Consider the following 20,176-nt stretch of genomic DNA (forward strand, 5'->3'; position numbering starts at 1 on the left):
TCATAGAGCAGTTAACAGATCGAATCGGTCGCTCATAGGACAGTTAACAGTTCCTGTCACTAATAGGACTGTCGCAAGTGGGAAGACACCCTTCAAAAGTATCTAAAGTTATTAAATTCGAACTCCGAATAGCTCAATTTTACGTGAAGTAACCACTTTCTGGTTGTTCAGATTTTTGACGAGCGATGTCAGAATCATAAGGGCCTATTTCAGGAGGGTGTCTGGTATTTCCATTTTCAAAAGTTGACAACCATAAGCTCCAGAAAAAAAAAATCGGGTTGCACCCACCTGAGTTTTTGAGCTTTTTATTATTGGATTTCTGGAAGAACCAAGCTGCATCATATTGCCTTATTTCTTATGAGTTTGGATGTTTATCGGGAGCATTAAACATTTCACATATTATTAATATATACTACGTACATAGGTCTTACAAGGGAAGAGAGGGAGATTATATATCGAAGTGGAAGTTGGTTTATACACCAATCGAAAGCACTAATGACGCCTATTACGAAACTAATATTTTTTTTCCGAATGCATATACTGTACGAGTTACAGAATATACAGATGTCGAGAAACTCTGTTGCCACCCCTAGAAATCGGAAACGATGAGACAGATGCCAAAACAGGAAAACACGTGCTTGATTATTTTAAAAGTACAACGTATCATAGCAAAAACTGTGGTCCTAGGCCCGCCCGCAAGGTCCCAGGCGGAGTCTAACTCAAAAATTGCAAATGGTAAGGGGGCCAAGTAGCATATTGTTAGAAAGCTGTTGGGAAATGCAAGAATATGGAACAAGTTTCGACTCTAAAATTACCCTGTGCAAGTTGGCGGCCGGTCAAAATGTCAGCAGAAACGTCATTATAAAGTGTATGGCCACCCCTATAAATCTGAAACAATGAGACAGATGTCAAAACAGGAAAACATCTATGACATCATTTCAAAAGTACAATGATTGAAAGTAAAAAATATTTGTCCCAAGGTCCTCCACAAGGTTCCAGGCGGGGTCCTACTCAAAATTTTCAAATGACAAGGGAGAACAAGTAGCATATCTTTTGAAAGCTTTTGTTAAATGGAACAAGTTTGGAAGCTCTACGATAACACTGTGGAAACACTTGCGTTTTAGTTCTTCTTTCAGTAGTCGGATTTTAGTTTGTTCGCATTTTAATTCTTGTACTCAACAAAAAGACAGGTAATGCCCCCACTGTGAGATTCTGTTCTTCGGAGCCTTTCATGTGTAAAGAAAGAAAGAAGGAAAGAACGAAAAATAAAGAAAGAAAAGAAACGACAAGAACAGTAAAACGAAAAGAGACCGAGACTATACATCGAAGTGGAAAATAGTTCATAAACCAATCGAAAGCACTAATTATGCTCATTAAGAAACTGTAATATTATGGTCCGAATGCTTGTACGGTGCGAGTCATATGCCCAAAGAGCAGATACTCACAGTAGGGACCCAAAGAGCAGAACATAACAATAGATCCATTTCCTTTCTTTCCGTTGAGTACAAGAATTAAAGTGCGAACAAACTAAAATCCTACTACTCAGTGGCGTATTTAGGGGGGAGGCTTCCGGGCTTAAGCCCCCCCCCCGAAATCTTACTTACTATTGTAAAGTATATGAAATATCTTGCAGAATTTTCACATTTTCAGGCAAAGCCCCCCCGAAAGTTAGCAAAGCCCTCCCCGAAACAAAATCGTAAATACGCCACTGCTACTACTGAAAGAATTAAAACACAAAATGTTTCCACGGTGTTCCCGTAGAGTCTCCAGACGTGTTCCATTTGCTTTCATTTAATAACAGCTTTCAAACGATATTCTACTTCACACCACTTGCCATTTGGAAATTTTGAGTAGGACTCCTTCTGGGACACTTCGGAGGACCCTGGGACAGGTATTTTTACTTTCAACCATTACACTTTTGAAATGATAACACAAGTGTTTTCCTGTTTTGACATCTGTTGAACGTTTCAGAATTATAGGGGTGCCATAGACTTTATAATGACGATTTTGATGACATTTTGACCGGCCGCCATTTTGTACAGGGCAATTTTAGAGAGTCGAGACTTGTTTCATATTCTTGCATTTAACAACTTTCCAACAATATGCTACTTGACCCATTTACCATTTGAAATTTTTGAGTTGGACCCGGGCTGAGACCCTGCGGGTGCTCTAGGACAATACTTTTTGCTTTGATACGTTGTACTTTTAAAATGATCAAGCACGTGTTTTCCTGTTTTGGTATCTGTCTCACCGCTTGCGATTTCTAGGGGTGGCAACGGGCTTTTTGGACACCCTGTATATTCATATAACTAGCACAGTATATGCATTCGGAAAAAATTTATTACAGTTTCTTAATAGGCTTCCGGGGCCGCGGTGGCTCAGCGGTACAGCGTTCACCTCTGATGCGTGGGGTCCCGGGTTCTATCCCAACTCCCGCCAAGTGAACTTTGTGGTGGACAAACACCGTGTGCGTGGGTTTTCTCGGGGTTCTTCCGTTTCCTCCCACTTTCTTCATTCCACCATTTCATTCATTAGTCTTCATCACCGTCTCCTTTAGCCTAACCAGCATAACGTGGGACGTAAAACTCAAAGATTTCATTTCATTTCATTTAATAGGCTTCCTTAGGGGTTTCAATTGTTGTATAAACCATCTTCCACTTCGATATCAATCTCCCTCTCTTCCCTTGTTAGTTTTAATAAATACTAAGACTGTTCCAAGACCATCATGAATTTCTGAATATACCGAGTGAATAAATTATCACTCTGATTTGAGTTGAGTTCAGTTTATTTTGAGTTTAACGTCCCGTTTAGAAGCGAGACGTGGACCTATGATTAACGTAGAATGCGAAACACATAAGCTCCCGCTGGGAATCAAACCCAGGTCTCTCGCGCCAACTCACTCTAATTTGAAATGATTAAAGAACAAATTAATAAATGAGTTGTGTTTATATTTGAAAACCAACCTAAATTTACATTTAAAAAATCCGCAAAACAAAATACAATAACAAAATGTCGAGAACATAGTGGGAAGCAGACCTGCAACTAGAGGCTGGACCCCTAAACTTTCCGTGCAACCCCAGGCCTCAATACAAATTTCTATTGTTAATTAAAAAAAACACAATTTAGATATTTGTAAGAATTTTTGGCGAGTTGGCCCCCCTAGCATATTCAGGACCCCCCAAACCTCTGTGGCTGGTTGCGGGCTTGGTGGGAAGAATGTAGGAATTTCCGATTTGAGCCATTCTTGGACCAAGACTAGACCTAGGAGTGTTGGATATACTGTATGTAGGCCTATTTGAACTTAGTACCACGTATAAATGGTCTGATTAATTTGGGGTATTTTTGTGACAAAGTTAGTCTTTTTGCCTTTGAAAATTTCCCTGTGTTTATTTTGGCAGGAAGAATAGAGAACGAAGAACTGATTGTGTGAGTGGCAGAGTTGAAATAATACGCTATATATACAGTGAGTGGAAAAAGTATTCGTACAGTCCCACGTTTCGTATAATTCCAATGGTACTATTCATATCATGGATTTAAAGCGTGTGATAAAATTACGTGTATTAGTGTATACGTAAATTACATCTATGAATATATTAACGAAGTGACTTTCAAATAAAAGCTATTTTCTCTCTGTAACAAAGAAATAAAACAAAATAATTCTAAAATTGAACGCGGTAAAAGTATTCGTACAGCTGAACTATTCAAGAAAATAATAGTATTAATACCATCAGTTGTCAATTAATTATTACATTGTAGAGTTCATTGTTCTTATTAATTAATACATTGTTGTCATTGTCATTAATACATTGTTGACAATTAATTAATACTTAGCAGCTATAGTTGTCTGAAGTCTTTTGTAAATGGAAACGAATAAGTACGCTGTATTTTTAGGTGAAATATAGTTACATTCTTTTATTAAAGTATTTTTGAGAGCTGTTTTGTTAGAAATAACCCTGTATCTCATTTTTTGGTCCATAAGTACTCTATGGTATTGATATCTGGTCACTACGTGTGTGTGTCTGTGAACTTGGTTGGATACATTAATAATACCCGCATCCTTGTATTATGTGTAGTATGTTTTGGTTGCACGAAGTCATTATTGGGACCTATTTTTTGCAGTTCTTTACCGAAGATTTCTATTTAAAATATTGATATAGTTCATATACGTAAATTAAAATTTAACTTTTTTTGAACCACAGGATTTTAAGATTTCGAAAAAAGGAAAACCCGAAAAAGCCCGAGAAACCACACACGAAGCCAGGCGTTTTTTAAAAAGAACTTTATTTTTTACCTCTGAAAATTTTACGTCTCACGTTATGCTGGTTAGGCTAAAGGAGGCGGTGATGATGAGAAATGAATGAAATGGTGGAATGGAGAAAGTGGGAGGGAACGAGAGAATTCCGAGAAAACTCACGAGCACGGTGTTTGTCCACCACAAAGTTCACATGGCGCGAGCTGGAATCGAACCAGGGACAATCTTTTAGACCTGTGGAAACCATGTTACAACTGGCCGTATATTGATTCATTGAGGTCTAATGGGACCGTCAGCATCGGCTGTATATTGACCAAAGGAAGGCCCGCCAAGCCAGTGCTGAGGGAAGCAAGAGAGAATACAAAGAGAAAGGCCGGGTGCATTGATTGTATGTGTCTCTCTCAGAAACAACGTTGGAGAGCTCTTTCTGTAGCACGTGCTCGAGTGAATATTTGGTAGGAGGTTTTGTTCCATTGCTCACAGTACTGCACTTAGTTTCAGCTGTCCTGTTCTTTGGTCAAAGTGCGGCTGACAGAGTAGGTTCTGCCCTTCATAAAATGGGTGTTGCATAAATGACGTAGAACAGAAAATCTCCAACGAAAACTCAAATATTGGGGACAATTAAAAATATTCATGGTCTTTAGTAGGACTTGATTTGAACTCACGTTAGAATGCGACCCTTAATCTACAGCCGAAGGTCTCACATTTTTTTTTTTTTTTTTTTTTTTTTTTTAACTTCAGTTCTTGAACTTAATCGTTGAACTTCTTTGGACTCCTTGATTTGATTTTCAGTTTAAATGAAATGAGGTCCGGCTAGACTAAAAGAGACAGTGATGATAGGAAATGAATGAAATGGTGGAATGAAGAAAGTAGGAGAAAACGGGAGAACCCCGGGGAAACCCACGCATACAGCACTTATCCACCCAAAGTTCACTTGGGAATTTCAATTTAACAGTTCCCCGCCTGCCCTCCAGAAATGACGCCCCTTCTTGTGGGAATTACTAAAGTATCAATTTTTAAAATGAATATGTTTCCATATTGCTTTTTGTTTCCCCAAGAATAAGCATTACACTGTGCTGTATTGGGATTTAGCGTTCCTTTCAACGGCGAGGCTATTGAGACGTGGACGTAAACTACATTTTAACGTGCGGTATGAGCCACATAAGCTCTCGCCGAGAATCGAACCCGGGTCTCCTACACTAAAGGCAATTACGCAAACCGCTTAGCCACGCGAGCTCATTTTGGACTCCCTATTATACTCCACAGGGACACAAACAGTGGATACACGATGGCTCAGTGATAGAGCATTCACCTCTGATGCACGGGGTCCCTGGGTCGATTCCGGCTCGCGCCATCGTCATAGACAAGCACCGTGTTCGTGAGTTTTTTCGGTGTTCTCCCGTTTTCTCCTATTTCATTCATTCCACCATTTCATTCATTTCTCATCATCACTGTCTCCTCTAGCCTAGCCTGAATAAGTGTGGGACGTCAAACTGAAAGGGATACGAACACGGAAACATCGAAAACAGTTAAAGACACCCGTGCTTTTCCGCGGGACTCAAATTCACGATAAGTTTTGCTTCACTAGACTGTCAAGACTAACACTGTAGACCAGTGTTTCTCAAAGTGTGGGACGCAGGCTGTTTTTCGGTGGGTCGCGAGAAGTTTTTCCTTGATTGAAAATTTTATTTTGGTGTAGAAACATATGTTGTGAACAATGTGAAGTACTATTCAGAAAATAAAAATTGGAAGCGTTTGTTAATGAGGTGATGAGAAAGTGGTTACTCAGAGCCCGGCACTGTCGTACAGTCACTAGAAATGCTGGGTTAGAATGGAAAGAAAGAGGATGAGTCAAAATTTGTCACGGGGTAGAACATTGCGTTGGGAATACTGTTAGCTCTGTGTTACCTTTCTAATGGAAACACTTTAACCCTCTCTGCGCATGTATACAATTTCATATGACACAGTTATTGAGTAAGAATGTCAAAGTGTATTTGGATAAAAGTAAATGGGGCACAAAATACATTTTATTATTTAATGTGGGTCGCAGTAACAACAAGTTTGAGAACCACTGCTGTAGACCGTTTGACCACATTGGGAAATAGCAGAACACTCGCCCATACAAGCTGGTAAGAATATATAAGAGAATAATCGTACGCAAACCAAAGACTAGCGTGCTTGCAAAACAAAACAAAAAAAAAAAAAAAAAATCGAACTTAAAGAACTAGAACAGTGACCCAAATATACTTGCTAAGAAAAGCAAGATAAAGAAAATAGATAGAGAGAAAACAAAACTATCACTTGTCACGAGGCATATGCCCACAAGCTCTCAATTACAAAACAACATTGTTGACCTTGAGTTCTACCCAAGATGTGACATTAAAATTTAAAGCCACAATCAAATCACTTACCGTTTTTCTTCCCTTCTACAATCAAATGGTCTTCTGTGTTGCCATTGCATAAATTCTTTGGTCGATTCACCTCCCGTCTTCTAATAGAGGACTCCATCACAGCTGCGTTCAGTCTATAAATGAAACTACTTTTCACTACTAAATACCTGTCGTTTGCATGTGAAATGACATGACGTAAATATTGTGAAAACCCTGAGATGTTTTTCTTTCCCTCAATACCTCTATTTTCAGCTACGTGTGTTATGTATAACTTAATTGCATGAGAAAATTTCAATGACCTTCACCATGAAGTTCTTTATTCACAATTACAACACACGTTTACTCGGAACATCGAGGAACGAATCTAGATTGTCTGTTTGTTGATACGCTCTTCGAAGGTTAAGCCTCCTTACTTCTACAGGAAGTCAGAGTGCTATCGGAGGAATATTAATTCACCCACCTGTGTAATGAAGGCATAATTGCTTAATTCTAGTGTAAGTTACGTGGTAATACTAATCGTGTTGTCCAATACGGGTGTTCATTTGGTTGAGTCTAAAGTGACGTGAGGCGATGTTTATGGTAGTAGCCTATTTTACATTCAGCCACAGTAGTGTACAAAATAAAATGAAATGAAATATTTAAGTTTTACGTCCAACGATTATGCCGGCTAGGCTAAAGGAGACAGTGGTGATGAGAAATGAAGAAAATGGTAGAATGAAGAAGTGAGAGGAAACAGGAGAACCCCGATATAAACCCACGCACACGGTATTTGTCTACCACAAAATTCACTTGGCGCGAGTTGGGGTCGAACCAAGGACCCCTGTACCAAGGTGAACGCTCTACCACTGAGCCATCACGCCCCCCTCACAATAGTATAATTGATAAGGTTTCAATCTGCTAATTGGGCAGCCCTCTGGTGCTTGGGGTCCCGGGTTTGATCCCAGCCCCCGCCAAGTGAGCTTTGTGGTGGACAAACACCGTGTGCGTGGGTTTTCTCAGGGTTCTCCCGTTTCCTCCCACTTTCTTCATTCCACCATTTCATTCATCACTCATCATCACCGTCTCCTTTAGCCTAACCGGCATAACCGTGGGACGTAAAACTCAAAGATTTCATTTCATTTTTTAATTGGGCAGCACGGATTCAATCCCAGATAGAAAAGAGAAATTTATCTCATTGTAGGTCGTTCTAATGAGATTATGTGGTTCTTCAGGGCTCTTTAGAATATATAATAAAAAAAATTGAAATCTTTCCGTTTTACATCTTACGATTATGCCCCTTGAGTTAAAGGAGACAGATTATTAAAGGAAGTTAATGATAATGGAATAATTGGTGGAATAAAAATGGACGAGGGAACGCCCGAAGAAAACTCAAGGACACGATGTCCTCCACCACATGCTCAACTCAAGAACATGCCCACCACATGCCAGGGGTCGAACCAAGGACCCTACGCACCAGAGGTACGTAAGTATTTGACCACTGACTCACAGCTCTCTTTGTAGAACAGTTACCATGCGCAACTTCGAGATCACCTGTAACACTCCTACGTTACTTCCTCATGTAGGACCGCGATGACTCAGGAGTTAAGAGGCCTCATCCCGGCGAAATTAAAATACCGCTAATTTTACAGTAGTTATGTGACATCTTCAAATAGAGAAAAGATAATCGAAATGTGGAATAAGAGCACCCTAGACAATATCATTTTACATGAGATACCGTTATCACGACTCACTTATCTGCTTTCGATTTCGAGCCATTTTGAAAATTTGCGTTTACTTTCGCGCTTCTAAACGGCTGAAAACGGAAAACCACTAAGTGACTTGTGATAACGGTACCTCACGCAAGATAATATTGTCTTGGGCGCTCTTGTTCCACATTTCAATTTTTGTTTTAATCTATTTGAAGATATCACAATTACTGTAAAATTAGCGGTATTTTAATTTCGTCGGGATGAGGTCTCTTAAGGGCTGAACTCGGTTGCGAGGGGCTCTTGAATCGATCCCAGTCTGAATTATGTAAGTTTTATTGTGGGCTAAGATCGTTTGCCTGAGATTTGTTGGGTTTCTTCCGTTTCCTCACAATTTCTGCATTCTAGAAATACTATCCGTATCAACATCACTGTCTCTCTTAGCTTCGGTTCAGAATCGTGGGAAGTTAAACTATAAATAAATAAATAAACTATATCACCTTCATGAGGGCCGAATTCAAGGATATTTGAAGTCTTTACCTCTATAAATAGCCCTTGGGCCTTTATGGCCTGTTCGAAATCAAGCAAAACGTGGGTGAACATTACATAAGCGTTATTAAATAACTTATCAGAAAATTAGCCTGCTCCCCCTTCCGGTTGGAAATATGTTTTAGTTTAACGTCCCACGATTATACCCTTTAGACTAATGTAGACGATGATTTAGGCAAGTGATTGACGATGGAAGAATTGGTGGAATGAGAAAGTGGGAGAAAACGGAAGTACCCCGAGAACACTCACGGACACGATGTTCTCCATTACAAAGTTACTTTTCCTGGAATCGAACCATGGGCCTCACGTACCAGACGTAAGCTTTCTACCACTGAGCCACAGTGCCTCCCACGAGCTCTATGAGATCTATGGGTACATATGTGTTTTATCTTTGGACCAGGGGTAAAAGTGCGGGGGGACGCCGTTCCCTCACCTCCAAAAATATGTACGGCGTCCTCCCAGTTCCTAAAATGTTACAATGGTCAAAGATAGGCAAGGGGACGGTATGATGTCATGTCGCTATCTACCCTCCCCCTACCTTTTCAGATCCACTTTTAACCCTACTTTGGACTATAAACATCTATAGACAAATAAAAATTTGGCGCGGGAGACTAGGTTTGGCGGGTGCTCACAGTTTGGGCCATACATTATCTTGTAAGTCTATGTGTCGCATAGCCTCACAGGTGAAAAGGGCGATAAACCCCAACTCAACTCGAACAAAAATCGAAGTTGGAAAAGTTAATTCCGGGCTATATATATATCCTTAACCATACCACGTATACTCCTACAGTTGTCTTGGTAGGCATAGTGAAAAGTTTGCTCACTTTATAATTTACTATCAGTGAGTAGCTTTATTTCAATATCTGGGGTGATTATTGAAATTATTATTAGACTATTCGGTTTACTAAATATCCGTTATTCCGTTATTTTCTCGAAGAATTTACACATGAAAATTTACAGCAATATGTGTGGCTTTGTTGAGCTGAATTAAAAATGAAATTAAATATTTCAATTTAACGTCCTACGCTTATACCCTTTAGGCTAAGTGAGACAATGAGTAAAGCAAGTGAATGATGACGAACGACTTCATGGAATGGCAAAGTGGGAGGAAATCGGAGTACTCCCGAAAAACCTCGTTAGCCGCCACAAATTTACTTGGTTGGGGCTCGAACTAGGGACTTCACACACTTGAGTTGAATGAGATCTATCTTAAGAGACTATTAAAGTCTTATCTTTACACATTTCTCTTTTTTGAGTTGATTTTGAGTTTAACGCCCCTTTCAGCAGCGAGGCTATATGAGACGTTGACCTACTGATTAACGTGGAATCCGAACTACATGAGCTCCCGCCGGGAATCGAATCCGAGTCTCCCGCGCCAGAGGCGCGTACGCTAACCGCTTAGCCACGAAGGAGCTCATTTCTCTTTTTTGTTAAGCAATAATAATAATATTGTAGATTTGTACGTTCCTTTCGAATACTACTTTATTTGTTCTTATTATAGAATCTTGATATACATACAATCTAACTAGACTAATACCTACAAAATAACCTAACAATATTACCGAATTCAGATAACCTTCAGCTGAATTCATTTTTTTTTTTTTGCACTACCTTGAACGTTAATGACACTGCTCCTTATTTTTTTATATATATAAATCCCGTTTAGTTCGGGATAGGCTGCCTTCACACTAATATCTTGTGAGCTGCTCATGTGAATGTAGTGTGAAGGTATTGAATACTTCTGAGCCGCTGGAAAGATCGTGATACCAAAATGACAGCCATGCTAGGACCACAGGAAGCTGCTGCTATAATCTTGGCGATAAATTGCAAGAAGAAAAGAAAAAAGAATATGTAGAACAATCTGGATTAATCCTATAAATCGATCAAGACTGGAATAATGTTCATTTTACAGTCTGTTTCCTAAACTCAGAGAAGATGAAAGATTTTTTTAAAATTACTTCACGATGTCTAAATCTTGGTTTGAGAAACTGTATATTAGTGTAAAATGTGCATTTCATCAGAGTAACACCAAAATGAGAAAATTTTCAACATCAAATATATGTACACTTTTCTCCATTCTGATTTCAGGCTCACGCGTGAAAGGCTCTCATAAGACTGCATGTTATTTACTTCCCCGCCAGCAGCCCGCTCGAGCCAGCTACTACGGTGTGATCTTCATACCAGCTCAGAGCCGTGGCTCTCTTGCACCGAAGAGCATGTGTGAAGGCGTACATTTGTGACAATGTAAAGCTAGCAGCTGCATCTCACGTGAGCGGCTCACAGGATCCTAGTGTGAAGGCTACCTTACATCCAACGTATTTGACCCGAAATTTTATGGCAGTTGTTATTCAGGACATGGTACTGTTTCGTTGTTTGTTTGCAAGTACAGGTATATGAGTTACAGCACTTGCGACTACGCAAAAGAACATTGTGATTTTACTTCAAAACAAAAGAAAGTTAGGTATTCGTATTAATGTTGAAGCGATATCTCAAAATTGCTCTCCAAGTAAATGGTACTCACGTGAAAGCAGTAGAGTTGCTGATGTGTTTCGTCCTAGTATGATAAATAGTAATGACACTTTTTCCAAAGGAGCATCGTTCTCTTATCGTACAGTGGCAAGCAATGCGAAAAGCATGATTCTCGCATTGTACGGTGAAAACAAATGCACTATCTTTTACCTGTAATTCGAATTTGTGTTATCAAATAACCGGTTTTACCGGATAGGCCTATCACTCACTTCTAAATATCTGTCAAACATTTTTAAAAAAGGAAAAGAAATCAGTTTTCTGACTCCAGCAAAAAAATATTTTTTTCTTCAGCTTTAAGAAACAACAAAAATAGACAACTGTTTTCACCCAAATGTAACGCTATAGTTCTTTTTAACTCATTTCGTTTACGTTTCTCCTACACCCTTCAAAACATTGTCATACCAAGTATGATGATAATCCTAGTACCGACAGTATATTGTTGAATACTATAGGTACAGCAGTTAATCTGCCATTTTCTGCTTAACACGAGAAGTATCAAAATTCCATCTATACTAGAAGCATCAAAAGGGTCATTTTGACCCCTCTTTATGAAAATGCATTTTTTTTACTATCTAAGTGTTCATATATGCTTTTAGTATTTAAATTTTCGTTCAGTTGTTAATGTTATTTCGTATTTATTAGAATATTTGTAGTGTTTTATTATACAGGGTGTTTCAAAACAACACCGACAACGTTTGGGAAGTGATTCCTGACACCAAGATAAGACAAAAACTATAGACCAACCTGGGTGCACAAATGCTTCCTTTCGGAGTTATAGGCTGCCGAAAAAATGAAAAAATGAACTTTAAAGGTCCACAGCTCCAAACCCATGGAACCTACCCTAGTCGTGTCAAGATTTCACTTACGTATGCGTAATTTGAAACTTAGAACCGGAACCCTCGTGAAGATGTTCCAAAGTCTGATCAGCATCTAAATTCATGGGGACCAGAAGAAAATTTTCTAGGGAGGTTATGTCCCTGGTTGCTATATTAGTCTGATATTTAACGTACGTGCTTTTCTGTATTACGTATGCATTTTCGTGAGCCAAGGGACTTGCCCGTCTTTGGGTACCCATGTCTAAATTGTATGACTCCATTCTCAACAGCATAAACGTGAATATAGCTGCCTTCGGAATGTCTTCTAGTAAGCTTTCGTTGTAATGAAAATACTGTACTCAGAGTAGAGGAAAAATGAAAAACGAAAAATTTTCAGAAAACGAAAACTGAAATTTTTTTTTTTGAAAAAACGGAAAACGAAAAATAGAAAAATTGAATTTCTGAAAATCAAAAACGGATTTTTGGAAAACGGCCATCTCTAGTCCTAACCTCTGGTGTTTGAGGTCTCTGGTACAATCCCAGCTGTCGCGGAGTAGGCTTTGTGGTGCACAAGTACTGTGTGAATATTTTTTTCTCGGGATTCTCACGTTTCCACCCATTTTTTTGCGCCATTCCATATCTAATTTGTTCAAATTAATCTTGCTACCCTAAATAACTTAAACTAGAAATAGAAATCACTAAAGAAAGTAGCGTATGTTTATAAAAGAAAACAATAGTAATAACTGTGTAAGATGTTAGCCAACTAACTGAACATATTGACAGAGTCTGATGAAGCCAATACGTTGAGCTACTAGTTGGCAAAAGTGCTAACAGTTACTATTTTTAAAAATATACGTTGCTTTGTTTACCATTCCACGCATTATGATATCACCATTACCGTCTATCTTGGCTTCGGAGGACAATCACCTTGAAACAAAAGAAACAAAACGAAACAAAACAAAACAAAGAAACAAAAAATCCACAGACGATTTCATAAATAAAATACAAGACTTACTAGTAATATTGTGACATAAAAGTATGACTCCAGACTATCCCACTTTTAAATTTCTTCCTTCGTTAGCAACTAAAGCTGAGGACATGCCTCAAAGTTAACAGAAATGTATCAATATCTACCACACCTGATTAAAAAACTCACTGGCACATTTAGAACGGTGGTGTTTGATAAACATATCTGTTTTCAAACGTTATGTAATCACAATGTCTTTCTCTATGTAAAGCCTATAGTATAGTCTCAGGACCACCAACACTATGTATATTTAATTTCAGCACTGCGTGCACTCGTTCAAACAAATAACACAAAAGTCCAGAACTACTGCTAACCTCCAATCACTAGGTTGACAAGAGCATAACCGTTAAAAGATAATACTGGGTGGGTGAATGCTATAAAAAAGAAAGTGCAAAATCGAATTGATAGTACAGACACACGTAAGTATCGTTCCAGTTCATAGCTACAGGCTGCAAAGAAATTACGTAATTATATAGAATCAGGCACAACACCAAGGTAAACTGCGACCTTAAAGCTAACATGGATTTTTTTTTTTTCCTGTCGGTCTGCATTTTCTAATTTGCTAATGGGCATAGTAAGACCAGCAGCGTCTGTTATGGGTGAGTCATGTTGTCCAGATAGAAACAAATCAATGACCGATACAAGATTTTGTCCCAGATTGACGAAGGTTGCTGGTAGACCAAGAAAGAGATGGAATCTGTGAGATTTTTTACTAAATATAAATCAGAAAATGTAATTACTTTAAAGGCAAGTTCTCAGTGGCGTTTGAAACATGTTGCTGTGCGTGGTATTCTGGGTCTGATCAGTATGATGATAATTATTACATTTGCTAATTCCCAACACAGTAAGGAAAGAGCCTTGTAGCTGCTTGCTATTCTATTGGCCTGATTGTAGGATTATGATTGTTATTTTATTTGCTAATTTAACCTTGATTTGGTCTTTTCAATGTAAAATAATAGATTTTGACAACTGTGAGGACTCAGAACTAACGACGATTTCAGATTTCCCCCGAGGTGATGGTGGATTTTCAATACACAGGGGATGCAAAACAGTATTGCAAAAATACTGGTGATCTATATTGAGCAGAAGAGCTCCTTCGTTGCTATGTGATTAGTGTACGCGTCTTTTTGACACACGATACCTGGGTCCAATTTCCCCTGGGAGCTTATGTGGATCCTATTTCACGTTAAGCAGTATATCTATGTCTCATATAACCTTGCTGTTGAAAGTGATACTAAACCATAATCATCAAATCAACTTTATTGAGCACAATTGGAGGTATGAACCCGCAGGAAATTTCGAAGTACTGGGGGGGAGAGGATATTTCTCCAGTCCACCTCATCAAACAATCACTACTCAAAACTGTCACCTCAAAGCAATAGTGTACAGAAAATCGACTGTACGTTAAAGGTTTGACGACATCAACTCCGGTTCATATTATTCTCTTCGAATCCATGTTTTATTCTATTGAGGAAGGCACGGTGGCTCTGGGGGTAGAGCGCTTATCTCTAATGCTGGAGATCCATGGTTCGATCCCTGACTAAGTAAGATTATGGTGGACATCATCGTGTCCGTGGGATCTCTCGGGTTATTCTCCGCACATTCTGCTTCCATCAAATTTTCCATCATCATTCGCCCGCCTTAATAATCCGTCTCCCTCAGTCTAACGATCATAATAATGGGACATAAAACTGAAAGATTTCATTTCTATGTTATCGACACACACTTGTATAAAGATTATTATGGAAGTATCGCATCTTAAACAGAAAAGAAAGTTAAAGTTTCCTTGAAATACTTCAAGAAGATTATTTCTTCGAAATTCTCCCGTTTTTAGCCTTCCAAACTATGTTAGACTTAACTTCCGAAAGTCTCACTAAACAGGCTGTGTCCGTTAGTCTGTTCGTCGACAGGAATCAGAGCAAACAAATATAAGAGCTATCAAAAAGTGCTCTTTCTTTTTTTTCTTTTCTTTTTTTTTCAATCGATTTAGCGTTCCAAGAATACCCTCAATCTCCTCCGTAAATCCACTATTCAAACAGGAAGTGATAGAAATCAACCTTTTACGTTTTAGCGTTTATCGCCGTAGAATTGAAACGGTAATAGATATCAGCTAGTGTCCTATTTCAATCTATTCATCGTTTCAAGGAAACATCATCACTACTCACAATACTCTATCGAAAACGGAAGTGGTTCAAATTTAGTAATATTTCAGGTTTGAATATTGATTTCCATAGAGCAATGATTGTAAAATATATCCGGAGGTTGTTTCTTGGAATTGATTTAGCGTCCAAAGAATAGGTTTCACTTCTCCGTTTGCCCTCTATCCAAACCGGAAATGGAAGGATTCAATCAGTTTAGGTTTCAACGTTTATCATCATATAACATAAATGGGAACAGATAGCTATAATTAGCGGTTTTCTTACAGTGTATTCAACTTTCGAAGTGAACATATCATTACCACCCGCAATACTGGTAAAACCGGAACGGGTTGAAATATACTAGTACTTCCGGTTTCAATAGTTATTTCCATAGAGCAAAAATGGTAAGAGGTACCGAAAACCATTTTTTTTTTTTTTTTTTTTTTTTTTGCATGGATTGAACGTCCCGAGAATGAGTTTTGTCTCGTCCTGTATATATTTGTTTAAACAGGAGGTGATGAAAATCTGCAATCTCCGATTACAACACTAATCGTATAATGGATAAAACTAATTGACTAACTAACTAACTCTACTGCCTATGAAACCCGGAGGTTCAATGCCGCGTTCACAAATGCTCTCCACTGACTTCTATCCTTAGCCAACTGGATCCAGTTTCAACTTTGTATTCCTATCTCTGCCAGATCCATCTTAATATTGTCCTCCCATCTGCGATTAGGTCTTCCTGATGGTTGTTTTCCGAATGGTCTTCCAGTCAAGACTTTGAAAGCGTTTCTACTTTCTTCCATCTTAGCTACATGATCTGCCCACCTAAACCTTTTAGACTTAATGACGCTAACAATGTTTGGTTAACCGTATAACTTATATAGTTCATCGTTATGAAGTTTCCGCCATTCTCCATTCCCGTTCCTCTTGGGTCCGAATATTCGTCTTAGAATCTTGTTCTTAAATACTTTCAGTCTATGTTCTTCCCTCAAAGTAAGTGGCCATATTTCGCAACCATACAGACCAACAGGCATGATTATCGTTTTATATATTTTAAGTTTCAAATTTCTGGACAGGATTCATGACGACAAGAGATTTTGAACTGAATAATATCACGAAATTCCTGCTTTTATTCGACATTTAATTTCTTCGAGAATATATATAGTTTTCGTCTGTTAACATTGATCCAAGATATTTGAAAGTATCAACTTTATCCAAAGTATTATTCGATATTTTAACGCATCCACAACGGAAATGTATAGCGACAAGTGGTTTTGTTATGAAGATTTAGTAGGCCTACCACAAGAATATGTTTCACCATTAGCTTTGTACCTGTTTTGTAACCAGAAATTAGTTCTTCCAGTTTCCCCAGAGCAAAAACAGTAACCGACAACGATGAATGGCCTTTTAATATGGATTTATCGTCCGAGGAACAGGTTCTATCTTTTATTTTATTTCTCTGCGACCAGTAGTTACAGGTGTACTACTTTAAATGTGTGTATTGAATTCGCATAATGTGAAAGTGTAACGCAGACTGTGAAGGGGCTACGGTGGCTCAGTGGTAGAGCACTTACTTCTGGTACGTGTGGTTCCGGCTCGATCCCCAGCCAAGTAAGTTTGTGGTAGACAACATCGTGTCCGTGGGTTTACTCGCGGTTCTCCTGTTTCCTCCCACTTTATCATTCCACAATTTCCTGCATTATCTTTCATTTGCCTTAATCATCGTCTGGGGCCGCGGTGGCCCACTGGTAGAGTTCACCTTTGGTGCACGGGGTCACGGATCTGATCCCAGCCCCCGCCAAGTAAACTTTGTGGTGGACAAACACCGTGTGCGTGGGTTTTCTCGGGGTTCTTCCGTATCCTCCCACTTTCTTCATTCCACCATTTCATTCATTACTCATCATCGCCGTCTCCTTTAGCCTAACCGGCATAACCGTGGGACGTTAAACAAAGATTTCATTTCATTTTTAATCATCGTCTCACTTAGCCTAAAGGACATATTCGTGGGACGTTAAACTCAAAGATTTTTCGCACATTGTGAAACGAAACTTACTTCTTCATATTTACTTTCGAGCAGCAATGGCAGAGATTAGAGTGTGATGATCGTGAAAAAGAAAATTGAATTCAAAATATCAACGGATTTATAGGTTCATGACCCGTACATACAGAAAAATCCATTTTTAGATGTTTACTCTTCTGTTCATCTGATACACATCTACCTACAGCCATAGTATTCAATATATCTGCACCAAATTTTAAACTCGAGTTTTTTCATGCGATCCTCCAGATTTTTTTAAAATTTAATTTCTTCCCAAAATTAAGGATAGTTTAACGAATCGTGATTTTTTTTTTTAAAGTGATTTTGCCGAAAATGGCTCTAACGATTTTGTTCACTTTTCCCAAATCAATATTTCATGAACAATTCTATAATAATTATAGTATAATCTTTCCCTTTGGAAATATTTTAGAAGGATTCTCGGAAATGAGTTTTCTCGAAAACAATGTTTCATAAATAAATGTTTTATTATGTAACTTCATCCATCTTGACTCTGGAACTATTACTTAAATAATTAATACTGCACAAGAAATATGGAGAGGAGAATAGAAGAAATAGATAGTAGAGAAAAGGGAAAGAAAGAAGACGAAGAGAAGTTTCACAATCTACCAGAAAAAATGGGTACAAGAAAAGAAGACAAAGAAAAGCAAAATAGAAGAGGAAAGAAGAAAAGAAAGGAGAAAAGAGAGAAAAGAAGAGGAAGAGAGAAAATGACACGGGATAGAGAGCATTGAAGAAAAGGGGGTGTGAGCATACACAGAAAAGGAGGACATAGAATTCTGGAAGTGGTTAAAAGGAAATTGAGAAATAGGAAGAAAGGCATAAATGAAGAGTTGAGTTGAGTTGATTTTGAGTTTAACGTTCCTTTTCAGCAGCGAGGCTATATGAGACGTGGACCTACTGATTAACGTGGAATCCGAACCACATGAGCTCCCGCCGGGAATTGAACGCGGGTCTATGCTAACCATTTAGCCACGGAGAAGCTCTGGCATAAATGAAGAAGATGGAGGAGAAGAGTAGGAAGTGAAGTGTAAAAATTGTAATACGATATACATAGGAGAAATAGGGAAGGAAGTTACAGAAAAAGTAAAACAACATAGGGACGATATGATACTTAAAAGAGAGAACAATGCTATATACAAACATGTGGAAGGAACAGAACATGATATAGATTGGGAAGGGGTTCAAGGTCTAGAAAAAGAGAAAGAAACAATAATAAGAAAATGGAAAGAAGCTGAAAGATTAATCAACTGGACAAATGGACTTCAAATTGATGAATTATAGGATAGAGTTTTAGAAAGAATGGTATGAAAAAAATATTAAGAGAAGCAATATAAATAAAGTTATATGATAGATCATTGTATTGAGAGGAAATGTCAAAATTAAATGTCAAATCTTGCTAAATACAAAACTACAGTACATGAACCGACATAAAATAACGGGGCCGCGGTGGCTCAGTGGTAGTGCGTTCACCTCTGGTGCTTCGGGTTCTGGTTCGATCCCAAGTCGTACCAAGTAAACTTTGTGGTGGACAAACACCGCGTGCGTTGGTTTTCTCGAGGTTTTCCCATTTCCTACCACTTTCTTAATTCCAACATTTCATTCATTTCTCACCATCAACGTCTCCTTTAGCCTAGCCGACAAAACCGTGGGACGTAAAACTCAAAGATTTCATTTCATTTCTGAAATAAAATTATGGATACTTCCGGTTGACGTGAAAAGTTGAAATTTGGCATGATTGTAAGTTTTCGGGACTAACACACAAAAAATTGTCAAAGGTGAATACTTTTAATTTTTAATACCCCATGTTATTTAAATGAGTCTGTTTTTGGACCTATAATTTCATGTTTGAGGTACTTGGAATTGGAATAAAAACTTGAAATTCAGTATGCTTGTACGTTTTTGTTAGCGTTACCTAAATAGACCAGCAAATAAAAAATAACTAACCATAGTGCGGTTTTGTGGGTAACCAAAAAATCTTCTTCACGTTGTTTATATGGCACATCTATACCTCAAATTATTGGATACTTCCTGTAAGGCTACAATGATAAAATTTGACTTGCTTTTCGATTGTAGCTTTTCGGGACTAATCCACAGAAAAATTGCCAAAGGTGAATATTTTTTCTTTTTATGGGATCTAAAAAGGCGATGAAGAAACTGTTCATGTCATTTAAATGAATATTCTTCTTCTTCTTCTTCTTCTTCTTCTTCTTCTTCTTTACAATGAATGTTTTGAGTATTACGTCCCACGCTTATGCCGGCTAGACTAAAGGAGACGGTGATGATAAGATATTAATGAAATGGTGGAATGAAGAAAGTGGGAGGAAACGCCGAGGAAACCCACGCACACGGTTTTTGTCCACCACGAAGTTCACTTGGCGGGAGCAGGGTTTCAACCCGTGACCCCATGCACCAGAGGTGAACCCTCTACCACTGAGCCACCCCGGCCACTCGTTGGACTTATAATCTCATATTTTAGGTGCTTGGAATTAGAATAAAAACTTGAGATTCGGTATATTTGTACGTTTCCGTGGGTGTACTAAAGTAAATCACCAAGAATAAAAATTTCCAAGTTTAGACTGGTCTTGTGGGGAACTGAAAAAAATCTTTCCATGTTATTTATGGGACATCTTTACAGTGATGAAAATTTTCCGGAAAATTTTGAAACGGAAAATTTTCCGATTCATAAAAACATACTCCACTTATTCCTACATCGTTGTATAGCCGTGATG

At 38.4% G+C, this 20,176-nt stretch overlaps 1 protein-coding gene across 6 annotated transcripts in view; it reads right to left on the reverse strand.

Annotated features, from left to right (window-relative positions):
• Nucleotides 1-13,765, reverse strand: part of LOC145681156 (DNA damage-regulated autophagy modulator protein 1-like) — a 74,693-nt gene extending 60,928 nt beyond the window's left edge. The window contains exons 1-2 of one of the 6 annotated variants that reach the window (XM_081752605.1): nt 13,377-13,765; nt 6,664-6,776 (exon numbers count right to left, since the gene is read on the reverse strand). In XM_081752605.1, the coding sequence (XP_081608731.1) occupies nt 6,664-6,776; nt 13,377-13,384 (121 nt within the window). In that variant the 5' untranslated portion in view covers nt 13,385-13,765. Of the gene's footprint in view, nt 1-6,663; nt 6,789-11,397; nt 11,505-13,235 lie in introns of those variants that run through there. The other 5 variants (XM_081752604.1, XM_081752607.1, XM_081752603.1 and 2 more) reach the window with 5 other exon arrangements.
• Nucleotides 13,766-20,176: the final 6,411 nt, after the last annotated feature.

This window comes from Thermobia domestica, chromosome 3 (assembly GCF_964235325.1).
Source record: "Thermobia domestica chromosome 3, izTheDome1.hap1.1, whole genome shotgun sequence".
Taxonomy (NCBI): domain Eukaryota; kingdom Metazoa; phylum Arthropoda; class Insecta; order Zygentoma; family Lepismatidae; genus Thermobia; species Thermobia domestica.